Below are 17,801 nucleotides of genomic sequence, written 5' to 3'. Positions count from 1 at the left end.
TTAAATAAGAGACCAAACAATTCTCTATCACATAACTAGCGTATTACCTCTACAAACGGCTTTGCCACCTTTGGGGTGATTATGTCCAAAGGTGAAGGCTCCTGAGAAAGTAGCACAAATTCTTCAGCTTTTACCCCAGAGTCATCCAGTGGAGAACATACTTCAAATAGTTCCTGGATTGTTTGCTGTAAGAAGGTAACAAAGAGATGTACAATTTTCTCATTACATGAACAGTTCAGTTTTAGGACTGAAGAGATGTTTTGGGCCATGATGAAAAATGTAACCTATTGGAAAGATAGAATTACTTCTTTTGTTTGAGCTCCATAATCCTTCCATTTTCCTTTCTTAATTGGACCCCATTAAGTTCTCTTAACTGACGTTGATACAATTTAATTTTGTAAGCTACATTTAGGTTAAAAAAAAAGCTGAATAAGTTTTTAATGGTCATTCATAAGGTACCATTATTTATTCAAAAGTTTATTAACCTAAAAATGAATCCTGTATTTTGTGCACAGTGAATAAAACTCAAAAAAGTTAGAGTAGGCACAGCCCCTAGGTAACAAAACCGTGTATGCACTGTATGAGCAAACCTCAACATGTAATAGAAACATCTACACAAGAAAAGGATGTGTAACTCCTCAGTGACAAGGCCCGGTTTAAGGGCCAATTTTTTTTAATTTAATTTTTTTTTTTTTTTTTTATTATTTCGGGTTAGAAGTGGACAAAAGCCGCTTTTTTTCCTAATTTAAAGCATTTTTTTAAATTTTCAAATGAACTCAAAATTAACATTAATGAATTCCCCATTTTGTTTCAGGCCTTTTGATACATAATACGTAAAGTCTCGGGCAAAAGGGGCGATTATGGAGATGCTTTTTGTAATGTAGCGGGGGATTTTTTTTTTTATTATATGGGGAAATGTCAGTGTAATTTTACGAATATTTATTAACCCCTTCACGCCGCGGCCCTTTTTTGATTTTGGGTTTTCATTTTTCACTCCCCACATTTAAAAATCTGTAACTTTTTTATTTTTCCATGTACAGAGCTGTGTGATGGCTTATTTTCTGCGTAACAAATTACACTTCAAAATGGTGGTATTTAATATTCCATGCCGTGTACTGGGAAAAAAATTCCAAATGCAGTGAAATTGGTAAAAAAAAAAAACACATTTGTGCCGTATTCTTGTGGGCTTGGATTTTACGGATTTCAATGTGCACCCCAAATGACAGGTCTACTTTATTCTTTGGGTCGGTGCGATTACGGGGATACCAAATTTGTATAGGTTTTATAATGTTTTCATACATTTAAAGAAATTAAAACCTCCTGTACAAAATTTTTTGGGGGGATTTTGCCATCTTCTGGCGCTAATAACTTTTTCATACTTTGGTGTACGGAGCTGTGGGTGGTGTCCTTTTTTGCAGATTTTGATGACGTTTACAATGTTATCATTTTTAGGACTGTACGACCTTTTGATCACTTTTTATAGAATTTAAAAAAAAAAATTTAAATGGCAAAATAGTGCCATTTTCGACGATTTTCCGTTAAGGGGTTAAACGCAGTGAAAAACCGTTATCATATTTTGATAATGCGGCAATACCTAATGTGTTTATGATTTTTACTGTTTATTTATATTTATATCAATTCTAGGGAAAGGGGGGTGATTTGAATTTTTAGGTTTTTTTATTATTTTTTTATTTTAATTTTTATTTTTACTATTTTTCAGACTCCCTAGGGTACTTTAACCCTAGGGTGTCTGTACGATCCTATCATATACTGCCATACTACAGTATGGCAGTATATGGGGATTTTACTACTCATACATTACAATGTGCTGACAGCACATTGTAATGAATGGGTTAACCCGAAGCTACCATGGCGACGGATCGCCGCTCCCCGATGACGGCACGGGGAGCGACGATCCACGGAAAGATGGCGGCGCCCGCACCGCCGTCTTTTAAAAAGCCGCCAGCACCTTTGCCGGCGGCGATCAGCGGTAAAACACCCGCGATCGGTGCCGGCACCGATCGCGGGTGTTACCGGTAAGCCTTTGCTGCAATATGGTACTATTACGTCACATGTCGGTAAGGGGTTAATATATTTTGTGTGTGTGTGTTTTACTTTATATGTCCCCCATGAGGTCATAATAGACCCCTGGGGGACATATTTAACTATTTTTTAAATAATTTTACTTTATTTTCTTTCACAACGACCACCTGTGACTGGTGGTGCTGACAAGAGCTGTTTGACTCAGCAGCTCTGATTAACCCCTTTAGACCCGGATGTCATGTGGTGGCAGTCTATGGAATTGGCGGTCATACCGGCTCTGCTCCTTGCTGCATTGTGCTCATTCAGCGCAATGCACAAAGGAGCGGAGAAGCGGTAACGAACCACATCTCCCTTCTCCCTAGGGTCTCCGAGTCCTGCTCCTGCAAACGTCTAAAGTCAGCAGACGGGCCGAGTAGAGTTAAAAAGTAAATCTTTATTACATATCCAAAAACTATTGTACCAAACACAAGAACATACATTTAAAACCAATTAAAAGTACAAATAGAACAAAAAAAGACCAAGTGAGGTAGTTGTGGTCATGGTAGCACACCCAGATTGCCCCTGGTTGATCATTGTTGTACTTTGTGCACTTTAAAATGGTTTAACCATATGTTCTTGTGTGTGGTACAAATGTTTTTGGATATGTAATAGAGATTAGTACATTTCCTTTTTAAGCTGCATTTACGGATGTCCATTCCTTGTATGCTTTGCATACAATCCGCATAAGAACAAGTCTTTTAAACGCCTCCGTTTATTCCCATTCACCATGTGCTTTGGTCCCAAAGTTCATTTATCTCTAATATTAATGTTCTGTTATTGTTTGTACAGTACTCTCTGCTGCTGTAACGCTGTGAATTTCCCCACTTTGGAACTAATAAAGGATTATCTTATTTTATTCAATAATGTGGAGGAAAAATTTGTCTTATATTGTTCCTCATAACAAAACAAACTACATGGAGGGGCAGTGGAAAGCTCTGCAGATTGACATGCTGTTGAATATTTACAAGGGCCACTAAAAGAAGCTAAAAAGATGGGAAAAAAAGCAATGTGTACCTGGGTTAAGAATGCCAGAGAGTAATCACTACCCTGAGCCGCAACCTCTCGGATAAGATCTTTTGTGCCATTCCTTAACAGCTTCTCCTCTATAGAATTGGCACTGACCAACCTGGAAAGAGAATAATTACAATAGAAGTCGTATAAACTATTGGGCAAGCTAAAAGATTTAGGACACACAATAAACATTGTCAACTATTGATCTTGTGGTCTCCACTGTTATATTATAGGTCTGTCTGGGGATCTCCGGTATTATGTATCTAAGGCAGTGGTTCTCAACCCGTGGGTCGGGACCCCAGCGGGGGTCGAACGACCAAAACCAGGGGTCACCTATAGCCATCGGAGCCGCAATTTTACTGTGTTTTTACTGCGAGTTGCATAGTTTGGGGTCACCACAGCATGAGGAACTGTATTGCGGGGTCACAGCATTAGAAAGGTTGAGAACCACTGATATAAGGGGTCTCCAGTATCATATAACCCCCTTCATCTGGAGGGGGGGGGGGGGCAGAATTGTCTGGTTTGTGCACGGTATTTGTAGTCTGCATTAGGGTCTGTAGTAGGCACCGTGTTGTTCTGTATGGAGGTACCTTGAAGCTGAGCCGTATGACAATGCAGCGCTCAGATTGATAAAGCCTGGTCTAGAGTCATAATAGCACAGTTACCATGTAATGGTTCACTGGTTTTTATTTTTTTCTTGGGTACAATTTCTAAATGCAACAGAAAAGACTCTACATTTATAACAAAACAGGGAACATGTACTTGCCCTGTTAAAACAGGTCTATGTGGACGTTTATTCGTCAGCAAATTTGTGGCCTGATATATGTACCCCCCAGACTGTTGTGTGAACGAGGCCTAAACATTCGCTTTACTAAACCAAGTGGATACAAAATTAACAAAAAAGATTAGTTACTAAATAATGATATTGTTTATGAAGCATACACAGTACCTATAAACATGGATGTCCTTTGCTCTGCCAATAAGATCACACCATGATTGGGTTTTTCCATCCATCACAGGATTTAAATCACTATCATAAAATATCACTGTATCGGCTTCTATATGGTAAACTCCCAATGAGTGAATGTGGGTGGATAGGACCATGCAGAAAATACGAGGGTCTCTATTAAAACTTTTCATTAAATCCTACCAGAGAATAAACAGTCATTTAATAATATAGAGGAAGATTAACAGCAAATAGTGAAGAACACATTTGACAATAATGATATGTATGTTCACAATCAGAAAGCCAGTGGGAAACCACAGTCTCCAAGGGCATGATCAGAACAATTGCTTTATCCTCAAGTAATGCCAGGGAATGTACAGACCACAATAGCCCTGGAGTAAGGATGAGGAAAGGCACAGCAGCTTCCAAAGCAGTGACAGTCGGCTGGATTCACTACAACTGTAGTGATATTTAGGCAGGAAGTTAGGACTGGACAGTTCTGACAATGTGCCAGGTTTATCAGAGTGGCTGACGCTGGATGATAAATCTAGCACATTGTCAGACCATTAAGTAGGGCTTTTGCCTCTATAGTCATTGCGGAACACTTTTGGCGGCACCCATATTTATCTGATCATCACCACTTGGCGGACAAACAAAACAAACTAGAGTGTCAGGTAAGGCAAGTAGACCAGTTTTGGGGAATCTACCCCATACATATAGATAAGTAGTGAAATTACTTAAATGGAATATAGGCATCTACCTGACATTGTTCTGAATTGGCGTTTTCATCAATCCTCAAGAAAGTGAAACAATTAAAGTCCAAGAAAGTTTCAAGTATATCAAGCATGAGTAGCATCTGAGAAAGTATTAGAACTCTTCGTCCCTCAGATTTTAGTTTGCGAAGAAGGATGGATAAAGCCTCCAGTTTCCCTATATGCAAACAAAAATACATTATCTATATATACACACTCACTCATTAACAACTGGAGCAGAGCAAAACAAAAGGGTATCCATTCTAGGAATTATATACCAGCCTAGAAGACTGCATCGTATCGCGTATCTAAAACTACATGAACAGGATAAAAATGTATAAACGTCTCTGCTATCAGATTAAGATATCTGTAAAGGCTTAACGTGTTCACACACGTAGTGTACATCATGTTATTTGAGGAGGAATGGGCACAATATACAAACGACTGAGGTCACATCTGTATGAAGGGTTACTAAAATTTAATTTTCTTACATGGACATCATGGTATATTCGTGTACTACCAAATTAAAAATACTCTATTGTAAAGTTTGTAATATGAAATAACTAATATCAGACGCCAATGTATGCACGGTTACACTCCCTTACTTATAGCAAATACATAAAAAAAAATATGTAAGTGTGCTGCCGTGCTACTTTTTTCTGCTATTAAAATAAGTTGAATACAAACTGCAGAATACAGGTTTGACTTTAGGCTGAGATTTCATTGCAGTTTTGGAACGTATTGCAAATGCAGCAGGCAAAGAATAATGCAGTGCATTTCCAAACTGCATTGAGAACCAAAGAAAACTGAATTTTGGAATGCACACGCAGATTCACAATTACCTGAATCGCTCTGAATGAGTCGCAGGTCAGTGGCTTGCACACAATGTGGTGATGTCAGCTCCCTCAGGTCCTGCATGTATGGGGCTGCACATTTCCTTAGTCTAAGATTAAAGAGTTTCATGTTTTGAGTGTACAGAGGTGATGGATGTGGAACCTTAAGGATTGGTGATGGAACGATAGCAGGGGGAACCACACAAAGTGTCCTGAAAGTGGAAGCAAAGTGATAAAACTCATTAGAGCTTAAAGCTTTAAACAAAGTTTTAGGTTTTTTTAACCTATAAGAAATTTCAAATTGTAATGATCAATTGAATGGCCACAAAATAGAAAGCCAATAGCAATCAATATTTTACAAATGTTTTGTCGCCGTTTCCCAGACAAAACCCATATAAAGAAACAGGGTATACTACTTTAATACTAGCATCACTTTACCTTTTAACCATAGGTTCCAAGGCTACTTTCTTTTGTTCTGGGCTCAAAATCAAATGTCTTAGTGGATCATTGGAATTCTCAGGAGACTGGGAGGAAATTGCGCAGTTCACAAACCCAGTCCAACTCCACTGTGTATCCAGAGTAAGAGGGAGCATGTCAGCAGCCCTCAGTGTACAAAGTGATAACAAGTCTGATCCATACATAGGAGCTCTTCCACAACGGCGCTCATTAAAGCTAAAAATCCGATCCAGCCGCTCCTTTAGCAAACGCTGCCTGTCTTCAGTGGATTCCTTTGTTGCAATAAGAAAATACACCTATTAAATCTCTCTTTAAATCATTAACGTACAGGAAGATGCATATATGAAATACAAAATGTAAGTTAAAACACAGCATGAAACTAATAATACAAACAAGCCAGTCTGACCTACAAGGAGAAGAAATAGCGCTCCGTCTACAAGAGATCAAAATATACAAAAGAAAAAAAAAAAAAAAAAAGACAATGACAGTAGATGAGGGTGTAAGTGGTTTTAAATATTATCCTTTGAAATTGTAAGCTTTACAGATGAGGGGAGTTTTCATTCCATTATTTGTAATAGGAAAAATTCCACTGCAAAACAGATGCCTTTTGTGCAGATTCTAAAGGCGGGACCTAAAAGAGGATATGTGCAAGGTTTTAAAAGTAAAAACCTCATTTTGTTAATTTAATTAATTTCATTTTGTTAATAAAAACAGCTCCTTATTGCAGACATGAATAAAAGTTTTCTAACAGGTAGATATTGTTTACCCAAAGATTGAAATAATGACTATAAATGAAACAGAAACCTAAAGAGTCCCAAAAATGTTTACAATTTCATAACGGAGAGTGTAACAGAAACTAAAAATGAAAGAAGAGAGGACCCTTCGGAATGCAAGTGTGAACTGAGGTTTAAAAGTTACTTTGACAAGGAGTCTACCTGAGAATTAAGCAGACCGGCAGGAGCAGGCTTTGTTACGGACTCCACAGCAGTTTGCGCAGTCTTGGCAGTAACAGAAGCTATAAAGAAATAGAGCAGTTTTTACAAAACATGAACTACAATTATTTACACCTACAGATCTACAAAGCACATATTGTATGCACTATACAACCGTAATCATGCAGGACAAATCGTCCTTGTGCTCACCTGCTGGCGATATTGTATTGAGCTGTGAAGTTGCCACCTGTGACTGATTTCTCATAACATTAGCGGCCGCACCCTGTGGCACAGTAGGAAGAACAGATCCTTGAGGACGTAAGTATTGACCAGGTGCCGAAACTATCTGCAGAACATTACCTAAAAGAACAAATAAATGCAAGTTAAATCGAAAAAGGAGCAACAAGCAAATCACTATTATGTCCAAACTGATTAAAGTTGAGGCCATGTTGTATCTTCCAGACACAGCCCTTTTTTAATCTGACACACAACACTCTATGTGGTTATGACTTTGAAACATTTTTACATATCCAGGTGATATTGAGATGGTTTTCACATTACACATTGCACTTAATGTTAGTTGAAAAATATTGGTAGTATAACTTGCATTACATACTTCAGAATTTTCACAATTTCTGGGGGTTTTTTTACGAAAAATTTTGAAATATTCTCCATTTTCAAAATTTGAAATGGTCTGCTTTTCATACCACCAGAATAACTCAATGTCTGCTGTGTGTTGGGATGGCATTTTTTTTGCATCCTCTCATTTTTCTAGGATGTTAGGAGGCTTAGATGTTTAGGTGAGATTTTTCACATTTTCATGGAAATCACCAAAACCTACATTTTGAAGATCCTGCTTTCAAGTGGACTATATAAATCTTTTTTGGTACTGTGGACATATGACGGCTTATTTTGTGCAGGACGAGATTCACTTTATAAATACTTCATTTTGGGGCAGGGCATGTTTAACTTGTTTAACCCTTTCAGGACCTGGCCCTTTTTTGTTTTTTCATTTTCATTTTTTACTCCCCATGATCAAAAATCCATAACTTTTTTATTTTTCCATGTACAGAGCTGTGTGACGGCTTATTTTCTGCGTAACAAATTGCACTTCATAGAGATGGTATTGAATATTCCATGCCGTGTACTAGGAAGCGGGAAAAAAATTCCAAATGCAGTGAAATTGGTAAAAAAACGCATTTGTGCCGCCTTCTTGTGGGCTTGGATCTTACGGATTTCACTGTGCGCCCCAAATGACATGTCTACTTTATTCTTTGGGTCGGCACGATTACGGGGATACCAAATTTGTATAGGTTTTATAATGTTTTCATACATTTAAAAAAATTAAAACCTCCTGTACAAAAATTTTTTGGGGGATTTTGCCATCTTCTGGCGCTAATAACTTTTTTATACTTTGGTGTACTGAGCTGTGGGTGGTGTCGTTTTTTGCGGATTTTGATGACGTTTACAATGTTATCAATTTTAGGACTGTTCGACCTTGTGATCACTTTTTATAGAATTTTTTAATTTTTTTAAATGACAAAAAAAGTGCCATTTTCGACTTTGGGCGCGATTTTCCGTTACGGGATTAAATGCAGTGAAAAACCGTTATCATATTTTGATAGATCGGGCATTTTCGGACGCGGCGATACCTAATGTGTTTATGATTTTTACTGTTTATTTATATTTATATGAGTTCTAGGGAAAGGGGGGTGATTTGAGTTTTTAGGGTTTTTTATTATAATTTTTTTTTTTTTAACTTTTTTTTATTTTTATTTTTAGTACTTTTCAGACTCCCTAGGGTACTTTAACCCTAGGGGGTCTGCACGATCATATCATATACTGCCATACTACAGTATGGCAGTATATGGGGATTTTACTACTCATACATTACAATGTGCTGATAGCACATTGTAATGCATGGGTTAACCTGAAGTAGCCTCGGGTCTTCGCGAGACCCGAGGTTACCATGGCGACGGATCGCCGCTCCCCGATGACGTCACGGGGAGCGGCGATCCTCGAAAAGATGCACCCGCGGCCGACCCGTGACGTGCTATTACGTCACGGGTCGTGAAAGGGTTAAGAGATTTTATTAACTTTTTCTGGGTGGAGGAAAACAAAATAATCAATTCTTGTTTACGATTTTTAGCATTTTTTGAGCCCCTCACCTTACCATGAAAATAATGTTCTTATCTTTATTTTATGGGTCTCTATTGAATTCATCATTTATATAGCATTGCTATCTTTTCAGAGGCATAACTTATTTTAAGGACATCTACCACCAGGATAAAAGACTGTATGCAAATAAGTCTGAGGGGTCTCAAGCTTCATTAACACCGATGGAGTCTGGAGCCCCTCAGGCTCCTGTGAATACAGTCCTTCATACTAGTGGTAGATGCCCTTTAATTCTTTAATTCTTGGTTAATAGAGCTGGTTGTGGGCTTATTTTTGTGGGGAAAGAAGTTGTTTTTAATTGTGCCATACTTCTTTCTGATCTCTTTTAAAAACATCTTGTGAAGGGGGTCTGTTTTTTCCGCAAGATCTGGGGCATTTTTTCACCTTGCAGATGCAGTATGGTTTCTTTTATTGTACAAATTATTTGATTTTAATGTGAAACAGCAGTGTTGTGTTTATTTTTTTTTTTATTAAAAACTACTACTGTGCAGGTCAGCAAGTGGCTAAAAGAAAAAAAATCTGCCTAGAAAATTGTATGTGCGACTATAGTTTAATGCACTTTTACTCTTTAAAAAACAAGTCATTCTAACCATATATGTTTAAGGGGTTTTCAGGGCTCAAACACCAAATATATTAATAACACAGCTTCGTCCGCATTCAGGTGAAGCTCTCATAGAAGTGTAAAAGTGCGGTGTCTGCAGTACAGTTGTATGGCTGTTACACTATGGATGGGATTGTCTTTTCCTGGCTCTTCTTGTTGTATAAAGGGTGATCCGTGGAAGAGCAAAGTATTAAACCTTCACCAATCAACATCTGATTACCGATATTATGTAGAGTTATATAGGAGCAGAAATTCCAGTTAGCTCTACGGTATCAAAGAATTATTTACACAGTATGGAGTTATTTGACATTACCTTGTAGCTGTAGTGGCTGGCCAGCAGTAAGTTGGCGTAATTGGCTCTGGGAGAGGGTAAATTTGTTTCCTTGAAACTGCAGGGTAACTGGGGTCTCGGGCTGAGCAATTCGTCCCTGGGAAGCACCAGCAGCAGCAAGCTGAGCAATCTTTACAACTTCTCCACCTGTGAAAACAAGTCAACACATACACATCAACATAGAAAATGATGCTTTTTTTATTGAGTTTTTACAGTGATAAAAATTACTGTGTACAGTTACTGAGCGAAATAGACTGAAAAGGATTTCTGCCTAGATCTGTTACTAAGCCACACTTGATAGAACATCTGGTTGGTTGTATTAGATAAAAAGTGTAGTGTGGTACAAAAAAAAGTGCCAGATTTGGTACAGGTGCAACAATTGTGAGACATTTTGAAAACAGGAAACCAATGTATGTGCGATACAACCCCACAGGTAGCTGCTAACTGCATTTAACATAATTTTTACACCTGTTATATGCTGCAGAAATTGGATTCACACCACCTAGAATTATGCTTCTCATAAAAATGTGCCAAAATAAAGAAGCTTAGCTTTAAAAAGGCACCCAGATAGTCTTTATGACCAGAACTAAAAGCAATTAAAGGGAACCGGTCACCATTTTCACTAAAGACAGGTTGGAAAAGCCCATTACAGCTGCATGGCAAATATACCTTTCTGCTTTCTCTAAGCATTTGTATTTTAACCTGACAGAACGTGATTTGTCTGTGCTGCAGACTGCTCAGCCCTTGGAACTCACCTTTTTGCTCCTATACAGCTCCTCCCTCCTGCGCCTTCATAGGAACAGAGCTCACAGTGTGGTGAGTTGTATATCAAATGTCCTTGTTATGCACTCCTTATTATCGGTTGGTGCTTCTGGAAGGGATCCTATCCCATTACATGTATAAAGGATATCCAGGCACACAAAGTTTAAGTTAATGAACAAAGTTTTATTGCGGTAATCCAGAGTGTGGTGAGCTGACATCAGTGGAGGGAGGGAGGGAGGGAGGGAGGGAGGAAGGAGCTGTATAGGAGCACAAAAGTGGGGACCAAGAGATGATCAGTCTGCAGCACAGACAAGTCACATGTTTTTTTGAAATGCATCCAAACCACAGAGCATTCTGTCAGGGTGCAAGGTAATTATATTTATATTGTAATGCAAATCCTTAGAGAAAGCAGAAAGACACATTTGCAATGCAGCTGTTATAGGCTTTTGCAGCCTGTCTTTAGTGAAAATGAGTTTCCTGGTGACAGGTTCCCTTTAAAAGACAAGATTGGGACTGTAACCATCAATGTTTCTCTAACGCTCCACGATCCCGATGCATTAAATCTCAAAATTTCATCTATAAAATAACACAACAACCGTAGGTGCTATGGAGTGGAATGAAAATGTGTTTCAGGGTGCGTCCACATGTTCAATTTTTAAGATGCAGTTTTTTGATGTCCAAACCAGGAGCTGAGTTAAAAAGGAGCAGGAGGAGCAGCTTTTCTCAATGATATGTTCTCACCCATTGGGATCCAAAACTGCTTTTGGCTTCAAAACTGCATCTGAAAAACTGAAGGTGTGGACGCACCCTGAAAATATGCTTCACTTCAAGCCAATTATACTGACTCACTTTTTAGCTCATTTGCATATGACTTTCAAGCTATTATTTTTGTATTCAAGCAAGCCATTTTAAACATAAAAGCAAGAGCTTAAGAGGTCATGCAAAAGCCTACCGGAGGGTGCTGTTAAATCATTGGTTATAGATTCACCGAGAAATAATCTGACTTGTATGGAAGTCACACAAGTCTCACTCAACAAAAAGCACTAAAAATACCCAGACTTGCTTGGCGGACCTGAGCGTGCCCGACTATGTGATTCGGGAGACATAACTTTCTGTAATTTTAAGTGGAGCTTCACCTCTCTTGACACATCTATATTAGAAACTTGTATTCTCAAAAATATAACTAATAAGTATTTTTAAATAGAACTCTGCATTGTGTCATTCTTGAATTACTTGAAAATAGGGGTCAATTGTATATTTGATATTGCACACTCAAACATAAGCCAATAGCGGAGTATATGTGGCTCACATATAGGGGCAAATATCATGTAAACATTTATTAGGAGATCCACTTTGAAGTTTGATATATATATAAAAAAAAACACATTAAAGGGGTTATCCGGGTTTAATTTTTTTTTTTATGGCCGGGGTGGGGAGGGATAATTAAACATAATAAACATGGACTTACCTCCTCCGGCGCCGCCGATGTCCCGCGCTGCGGTCACTTAGATCCGTGCCCCTGTAAACAAACAGGGGCACGGAAGCCGCGCACAGGGAGCTTCCGGTCCACGATGTGGACGGCTCCTCCCATGCGTCCCTATCTCTCAGCGTTGTAAGCGCTGAGAGATGGTGCGCATGGGAGCTTCCGGCCGGCCGGAAGCTCCCTGTGCGCCGGTGTAATGAAACCGGCGCACGGAGAAGACGGGCCGCGGCGCGGGACATCGGCAGCACCGGAGGAGGTAAGTACATGTTTATTATGTTTAATTATCCCTCCCCACCCCGGACATAAAAAAAAATTAAACCCGGATAACCCCTTTAAAGTCAAAATACATGCCAAAATAACTTAAAGGCTATGGACACTTTTTAATCATTATTTTTACATTATATTATTTTGTGCAAGGTCTAACTTGCAATCTTTATTTATAATCACACTGTCCAACATACATTTTGCACCATACCACCAACTCCTTTAAAACCCGAACCCATAAAATCCATTATTATTGAGTTGTGGGGTCTATGACAGAAACAGCAGAGCCAGTTCAACAAACGAGACTCTACAACAGGTGTTTGAAAAGTGGCTTAAATTTTGTGTTTAGGAAGCAAATGAACAATAAACCTACTTACATAAAAAGATGTACATAGCCTTTAAATAAACAGGTTTTCAGGATGAACGTGTTTTGAGCCAATTTAATTTGGTCTGCAAATTATGGCGGGAGTAAAATTAAAGTGAACCTATCACATTTTTCACAAATACAGCTAGTGGCAGGTTCCCATAGAGCCCTAGTAACTATAGGACACCCTTCCTTTAGCTAAAACATGTTTCCCTCAGATTCCCATATAATCAACTCTGTAATTTTTCCTAGTATCCAAGGAGTCTATAGCGAGTCGAGGTGGGGGTAACCTCCTCAATCTGAACCCAGCAGCACCTCCAAATGCTTTATCTTCATGCAGCAGTAATGTCATGTGACCATGGTGACATAATCGTAGGTCCTTTAGCCTTCTTACATTAGCAAACTGTAAACCAAGCATTATATCCTGGGATTTCATGACATATCACATGAAAGCACAGCAACCTGCATGGAGAGGCGTAGAAGTCCATGCGGGCGTGCCGTGATTTTTTTATGTGGTCCGATATGTGCATAGGGTACAGTTTGTTAATGTTAAGAGGCTAAAGGACCTGTGATGTCACCCCGGTCACATTACATTAGGCCACACCCCTCGACAGATACCAGCCATGTTTATAACTTTGATTTTTCTGGGATCTGAGTGAAACAATTTTTAGCTAAAAGAAGGGTGTTACTATTGATCTATAGGAACCTTCCAGTAGCTTTATTTGTGAAAAATGTGGTGACAGGTTCCCTTTAAGTTTCCATCATGTTCCTATTAATTGCCCTCGAAAACTTACTTGGAAGCCTGGCCTGAGAACTGAGCACCAGCCTTGGAGATAGAACACTCTGCTGAACAGTATGCTGAGAAGTCTGAGAATGGGTCAGTTGTCTTACTGCAGTTGCTGCTGCAAATGTTGCTGGTGCTTGTGGCCTAGGAACTCCCAAAGTGACATGAGTAGTCTGACCCTGAGTGATAGTTGCTGAGAATGACATTAATAGTTAAAATGAAGAATAACCCGAATATTTTACAATTATACATTGAAGCAGAAAAAACAAAAAACAAAACAAGGGGAAAAAAAACAAAAAAACAACCGTACAATATGTGTAGTAAACAAAAAAATTAAAAAAAACACATAGATATGGGGCTTCAGATACAGATTTCTCACTCATTTTTGTCAGTGCTTTTTACTACCACTTTTGAATGAATCAATACTATCCACCACTGGGGTTATCTCATTGATCTCATGCCAAAACGCACACAAACGTAGTCTATTACAGCCATTGTTCAATGGACTTGTGCAATTACTTCTACATGACGATTGTCTAGCAATGAAGACTACTACTGTACAAACCATATATCAGAATTCCTCTCTTACATAATAACATGATGTAACCATTACTACACATTAAATATTCCCACCAGATTAAAAGGGGTCGTCCAGACGTTGAAAATCATAGCCGCTTTCTTCCAAAAATAGCCGTTTTTAAAGAAAGCTGCCATGTTTTTCAACCACTGGACAAATCCTTTAGTCAAAGAATGCCACATCTTGCCTTGTAAACATAGCATAAAATTTACTCCCTTCTATAAAGAAAAAATAATCTATAGTAACCTAAGCATCTATCCCAATAGCTATAGTATGAATGTTATTGTCAGAAATAGTTATAGCCGATTCCTTGAAAGCAGCTTTAGTGAGACCAGAGAGGTACCAGATTATGAGAAACTTGACAAATCTTAAACAATATGACACTATTATAACAGGAAATCTATCATCAAAATCAAGTATGATATAAGTGATGCTAATGAGACCGGCGGGGCGTTACAGAGTGCTCTGTCCATTGTAAAAGCCTGTGAACCTACAGCACAGAGGGCTCTGGTAACAACCCACATAGCACGTTTGGCTACAATAATGTCCTTCTGTGTGTTCTGTAAGAGATATTCTGCATCATGCAAAAAATCTGGGAAAGCTGCGGAGGTTAGCTCATGATGATAAACTGGTCCAATGGGACATGAGTCAAGCATGAATGACTCTTCAAAGGTCATTTGTATACAGTACCAAATGTTCTTTTTATTCTTTAATGCTAAATGTTCCAGAATATAAATGGATCTTATTGTGACCATGGCACTCTCCTGCCCCACAGGCTAGCAATTGTTTTTAGGCCTAAATCTTGAAGCTGAATCCCCATTAAAAAAGGGAAACAAGTCCAATTGATTGTTTAGGTGCTTCTAGTGTGACACAAGAAGCACAAAGATTTGGTTATGGATCCAATTAGGATTGTACTTTTCTTGCAATACAGATCTACTGGTGGCAATAAAAGGTTACCTTTGGTCCCCTGAGGATTGCCTGGTGCATTAACTGCAGACCTTTTGATCTGCCCCTGCTGAGTTACAGTAGTTGTAGTCACCGTACGTGTTGATGGTAAATTTGGAAAAGCAACAATACGTCCCTCAGGTTTCTGGCCATAAAGCACAGGCTCAAACAACCTACAATATGAAAGGTGAAACAAAATATGTAAAAATAAACAGGAATAAGAAGGTAATAAGAAAGCCAGTTATTAGTACAATATCAAACAATACCTGCTGGGTTTAATTTTCTCCCGTTTTGGTCGAGGAGCAGGGTCAGGGTTACTGTATATCTCCTGAATAAGTTTCCTTGTCACTTTCCGTTTAGGAAGCAGCTGAGCTTCGTATTGGGACATTTTATTCTCAAGCCCAAGTAAAGCAAACAGAGACAAATCTGTGCTCTGCGGATAAAAATATGAATCAGAGTCAGAATATTATATGAACGGTATCACAGATGTGGTTAGCTAGTCTGTTCATCTTCACAATTCACCCTCTTCATCTTAATACCTCATGCTGTAAACCAATCAACCAACAAACTATATTTACTATATTTAAATTACTAGCATTAATAAATCAAAGGATCCAAGTACTGTATTTGTTCTTACGGTACCAGTGCTGCAGTTAATCTAGGAGACAGGCTGCCCTTGCATCATATCTGTATGATGCAAAGACTCGCATTCTGTGCAAATACGTTCATTGCATAGAATTAGACCAACATACCACAGGCTGAACAAGTTCAAGTTCAGCCGGCCTTAGTAAGATGAAGCTTTAAATTACCTTCCAGGGATCATATTCTAATGCTTGCAGTACAAGTGATGCAGTCTTGTATTTCAATGCTTCACATGCATAGGAAGAATGTCCACAACGAGGATCCACCAGATCTGGGTGATTACAGATTCTCTGAAGCTGTGTCAGGACATGAAGTACGCTTACAAAATGTCCTCCTTTCAGGGAATCCTGCGTTCTGCATGAAGAAAATCAAAGTCATCTTCACTGCCATGTTCTTATTTTTTTGTAGATTAAGTAATCAATACTCCAATTCAGGCTCAAGTCTTTACACATCTTTATGTGCATCTATATGACCTACCAGGCAGGTGATTCATGTGTCCCCAAGAGCAGGATATAACTGGGGGAGAAGTATTGAGCTATGGCATATAAATATCCTACATCTCTATCACACCCTTCTCTTCCACAAGACTGGTGGCCTGGATGCTTAGAGGGTTTGTTCGGCGATTGAAGATCATGGCTGCTTTCTTCCAAAAATAGAAATGAATGGAAGAAAACAGCCATGTTTTTTTGAACAACACCTTTAATGACAACATACTTTATAAGAAAGTCTCATTCAGTATAATTAAAAAAAAAAATTCTTACCCAGGTTGCATCATTACATCTTCATACAATGTTTTCTGGCGATTTGACAGCTGACACTTGAGAACATGTTCAGATTTTTTGTTGAGCTGCCTCTCCACATCTCTTTTGGTTCGACGCAATATAAATGGCTGAGCAGACTGCAAAAAGCATAAAAAATATTCAACTTGAATCGCTTGCAAGCGCATACGTTTTTCAAGAAAAATTCAGATTTGGATATAAAAAAAATAGTAATGTTCTGTTATTTTTATATTCTTATGTTTTTAAATTCATATAATGCATAAGACTAGTGAAAATGTGGACACAGTAATGCATTACAGCATCTGCTAAAGTTTTGTAGCAATCCACTATCCCCTTTATGTTAGTTGCTCTAATAACAGTAACTCCCCACTCCACCAAGTTACAGAGCTGCAGGATAAATGTATTAAAAATTATAGAATGTTACTTGAACAAATTAATATTATTCTCCCTTTTTCAAAAACAAGAGCTTGGCCTGAGTTGAATTGTTATCCACTTATTTAAAAGGAACTTATTTTGTACATTACCCGATGTAATCTTATCGATATGGTGTGCCTGTATTCCTGGTCTTGCCCACTCCCCTCCTTTACTGGAAAGTCTAAGTATTGTCTTGATAAGCCTGGAATGAGGAAGTGCACCATGGTCCACAGGTCCTTCCACGTGTGTGGCAATGGGGTGTCTCTTAAGAGCAACCTGCGTTGGCTGTAAAAAGCAAACAGTTTCTTTGTAATTGGGAACAGTAAAAAAATCTTATATGTTTTTTGTTTAAAATAAACAAACACCATTAGAGCAAATGTAGAAAATGATAAATGATACACAGGCTAAGACAGAAAAGGATTTATAAGATCAACAAATACAACAATGATCGTAAAAGGTGTTGTAACACAAAAAAAAGTGAATCCCCAACCATGGTATAGGACATATGTGTCTGCTAGGCATCTCACCAGTCAGGAAAGTCAGGTTCCCAAGTCCCTTATTTGAAGGGAATAGTGGTCAGGCTTGTGTGATGCCATGAAACTGCAGTCCTACACAAACTAAGTGCTTAAAGAGAACCCTTCATGCAAAATAACCCCCCATAAACTAAG

The 17,801-nt window shown here is 38.5% G+C and overlaps 1 protein-coding gene and 1 non-coding gene across 6 annotated transcripts in view; both read right to left on the bottom strand.

The window, feature by feature from the left end:
- LOC140124501 (E1A-binding protein p400-like) overlaps positions 1 to 17,801 on the bottom strand; it is a 58,143-nt gene that overhangs the window by 20,691 nt on the left and 19,651 nt on the right. For 4 of the 5 annotated variants that reach the window (XM_072144421.1, XM_072144424.1, XM_072144422.1 and 1 more), the window contains exons 16-30: positions 17,244 to 17,418; positions 16,702 to 16,838; positions 16,108 to 16,294; positions 15,565 to 15,731; positions 15,311 to 15,471; positions 13,787 to 13,969; positions 10,102 to 10,266; positions 7,223 to 7,372; positions 7,016 to 7,095; positions 6,063 to 6,352; positions 5,634 to 5,836; positions 4,800 to 4,969; positions 4,043 to 4,239; positions 3,097 to 3,208; positions 48 to 185 (exon numbers count right to left, since the gene is read on the bottom strand). In XM_072144421.1, coding sequence (XP_072000522.1) covers positions 48 to 185; positions 3,097 to 3,208; positions 4,043 to 4,239; positions 4,800 to 4,969; positions 5,634 to 5,836; positions 6,063 to 6,352; positions 7,016 to 7,095; positions 7,223 to 7,372; positions 10,102 to 10,266; positions 13,787 to 13,969; positions 15,311 to 15,471; positions 15,565 to 15,731; positions 16,108 to 16,294; positions 16,702 to 16,838; positions 17,244 to 17,418 — 2,515 coding nt within the window. The remainder of the gene's footprint in view (positions 1 to 47; positions 186 to 3,096; positions 3,209 to 4,042; positions 4,240 to 4,799; positions 4,970 to 5,633; positions 5,837 to 6,062; positions 6,353 to 7,015; positions 7,096 to 7,222; positions 7,373 to 10,101; positions 10,267 to 13,786; positions 13,970 to 15,310; positions 15,472 to 15,564; positions 15,732 to 16,107; positions 16,295 to 16,701; positions 16,839 to 17,243; positions 17,419 to 17,801) is intronic. The other variant, XM_072144425.1, reaches the window with a different exon arrangement.
- LOC140087903 (small nucleolar RNA SNORA49) lies at positions 4,320 to 4,451 on the bottom strand. Its single transcript, XR_011850043.1, has one exon. It is a non-coding gene; the product is annotated as a small nucleolar RNA SNORA49 (small nucleolar RNA).

Source organism: Engystomops pustulosus, chromosome 1 (assembly GCF_040894005.1).
Source record: "Engystomops pustulosus chromosome 1, aEngPut4.maternal, whole genome shotgun sequence".
Taxonomy (NCBI): Eukaryota; Metazoa; Chordata; class Amphibia; order Anura; family Leptodactylidae; genus Engystomops; species Engystomops pustulosus.
The sequence above is the reverse complement of the archived record's forward strand: the minus strand, read 5'-3'. Positions and strand labels throughout refer to the sequence as shown.